This window comes from Opisthorchis viverrini, assembly GCF_000715545.1.
Source record: "Opisthorchis viverrini unplaced genomic scaffold opera_v5_211, whole genome shotgun sequence".
NCBI classification, from domain to species: Eukaryota; Metazoa; Platyhelminthes; class Trematoda; order Opisthorchiida; family Opisthorchiidae; genus Opisthorchis; species Opisthorchis viverrini.
Genome location: NW_008751861.1, coordinates 22,383 through 24,785, shown reverse-complemented (window position 1 = coordinate 24,785; position 2,403 = coordinate 22,383). Strand labels below are relative to the sequence as shown.

The window sequence follows — 2,403 nt, the reverse complement described above, 5'->3', positions numbered from 1 at the left end:
CATACTACACGACGACCGTTTCCAGAAATACCAGATACTGTTTATAAGCTATATAATCACAGGCAGAAGAGGAGGAATTCACCCACTCAACCCTGCACTGACGATGCCACCTCGATTGGTGATGAAACGTTTGCAATCCAACTGCCAAGCTCGGCGAACAGACCAACAACCAAAAATACGATTAAATGATAAGTTTTACTGTTGGGAAACCCACACGCGCTTACCACTTTCCTTGACCTTGGTCTTGGTGAGTAGATCTGGGATTCTGAAGAGGCCTTTGCAAACTGTTGATAACAAGATCCGTATACTAGCGCAACCGGCAAATCAAAGCGAGATCCGCCCGAATATTTCAGTGTTTGCGCTTTTCGGGTAATGTGGGGCCACATTGTACTCCATGCTCTAAGCATTGCATCCATTATTTATGAAAGGAGTTATGCTGTGAGGAAGAAAATGTGTATACTGATAACAAAAACAATATTTGAACCGACCATCAGTCAGCTTCTTGTAGAGCCAAAGTCTTATTCAAACGTTAAAATTCGTTTGAACAATTTTTTCATGGTTTTGGATTTAAGTGAAGCTGAATAAAGAGATTTTCGCTAATTCACCAAAAGGAAAAATCGATTTTCTCTTTGAAGAACAGGAGAAATGTCGAGCTAATCTTGGTTCATTACGTTAGGATAATTCTTCGTGCCATTCAGATGGATCGGAGGACAAGATACTACAAAGATGCCCGTTCAGATATTGCTTTCCTTAAAGTGTCGAAGTCTGACGATGAATCACGGGTCTAAATAGTAATTTTCAGTCAAAATACAATACAGCAAGGAGAAGTCATCATTTGATATTACTTTCTTGGTATTACTTTTCCTTAAATAGGATATGAACTTTGCGTCCAGCTCAAATAAGGATGTTTCCTTTAAATTATAATCCGCCTGTGACTAATCTAAAGAGCGGTCACCTTAGAAGACAACAGACAAAGCGGAAATGATTCCACCATCAGCATGTGATTAAAACAACGGATTGTACTACCTTACTTCCTGAACTACATTATCTAAGTGAAATTAGACTAGTTTACGTTTTTGAACGGACGTTTATTGCTAAACGCACTCAGTTATTGAAAAGTCAATTTTTATCACTAAAGAGACGGCATTTTGCTTTTTGAGCAAGCTTCATTCATCAATGCCGCAATCTGTGCCCCCAAGTATGCTAATCTATTATATTACATGACCTTTCTACAACGGAGTAGTATAAGTACAGACTTATCCGCCGTCATCTGCTACAAATAAGCATCTGCGTCAGATGCAGATACAAAACCACATTTGTTGCATCTGTAGCAAGAGGATTGCAAGTGTTCATTTATGAATGGTGGTTATCCATTTTGGATTCATAAAGAATTCTGTGAACATAGATGAACTCAGGAGAATCATCCCCATTCATATCAATGTTCCACTCAACTCGTTTGCGAAAATCCGTTTGAAATAATATTGTGTAACTTAAACATCAATCCATCTTACAATAGGTTGTATCCAGCAGACTCCTAGAGCATATTGAGCTACGCGCAAAGCCCCAAAAGCCAAATCGTTCATACGGAGGTTTATCCACAAACACGGTCTTGTAAATACAATAACAAAATAATAAACTACACAAACCTCAAATCGTGGGACTACGCCGCCTTCTGTACACCGATTAGGAACTACAAATTCCGGACGCATCCCAATTTTCTCAAGGAAACGTGCTTACAAGGCAGCGAAACCACGTGCTGACCTAAACAACACGATCGGCGACAAGGTCAAAAGGCGGTTTACGTTCAGCTTGCGAGCAAGAATAGTGGTGTAGGCGCAAAACAAAAATAACAAAAAAGGGAATAAGAACGGGATTATCTGAACCGCGCACAAGCTTTCCGATGATTCGTCTCTACTCATTCGTCTTTACTTGTCGATGGGGAACACCATTTTTGAGTATGTCAGACTATTCATTTCACCATCATTAGCGACATCACAACATCAGTAACCACTGTTTGTGCTTTACTGTAGTACAACCATAATATTTGGAAGCCTTATTGTCGGAAAAATTAGCCAGTGAGAAGACTTGTTGAAAAGCGACCACAACCATTCCGATACCCCCATATCCTGAAATATTCATTCAGACAGTCAGGAGAAAAACAAACAACGGGAACGCCACTGGGACTGAATAGCAGCGACATCCCACAGCACCTCAAACCAGGCACGTGACTCACATTCTGGAATACCCCATTCGCCACACTACGTTCGTAACAAATACAACTTCTAAGATGAGTAAAATGCCCCACAACTTCCAGTAGGAAATAAGTGTGGAATGCAGGTGGCGTGCTAAGTGACCGCATGTCCGGTAACACTAGTTCATTTCGTGTGAGTGAATGGCGCATGT

General features: G+C 40.6%; 1 protein-coding gene across 1 annotated transcript in view; it reads left to right on the top strand.

The window, feature by feature from the left end:
• T265_14494 (hypothetical protein) overlaps positions 1–2,403 on the top strand; it is a gene marked incomplete at both ends in the record, with an annotated part of 11,014 nt that overhangs the window by 285 nt on the left and 8,326 nt on the right. Inside the window, one exon of the mRNA XM_009173913.1 lies at positions 63–247. Coding sequence (XP_009172177.1) covers positions 63–247 — 185 coding nt within the window. The remainder of the gene's footprint in view (positions 1–62; positions 248–2,403) is intronic.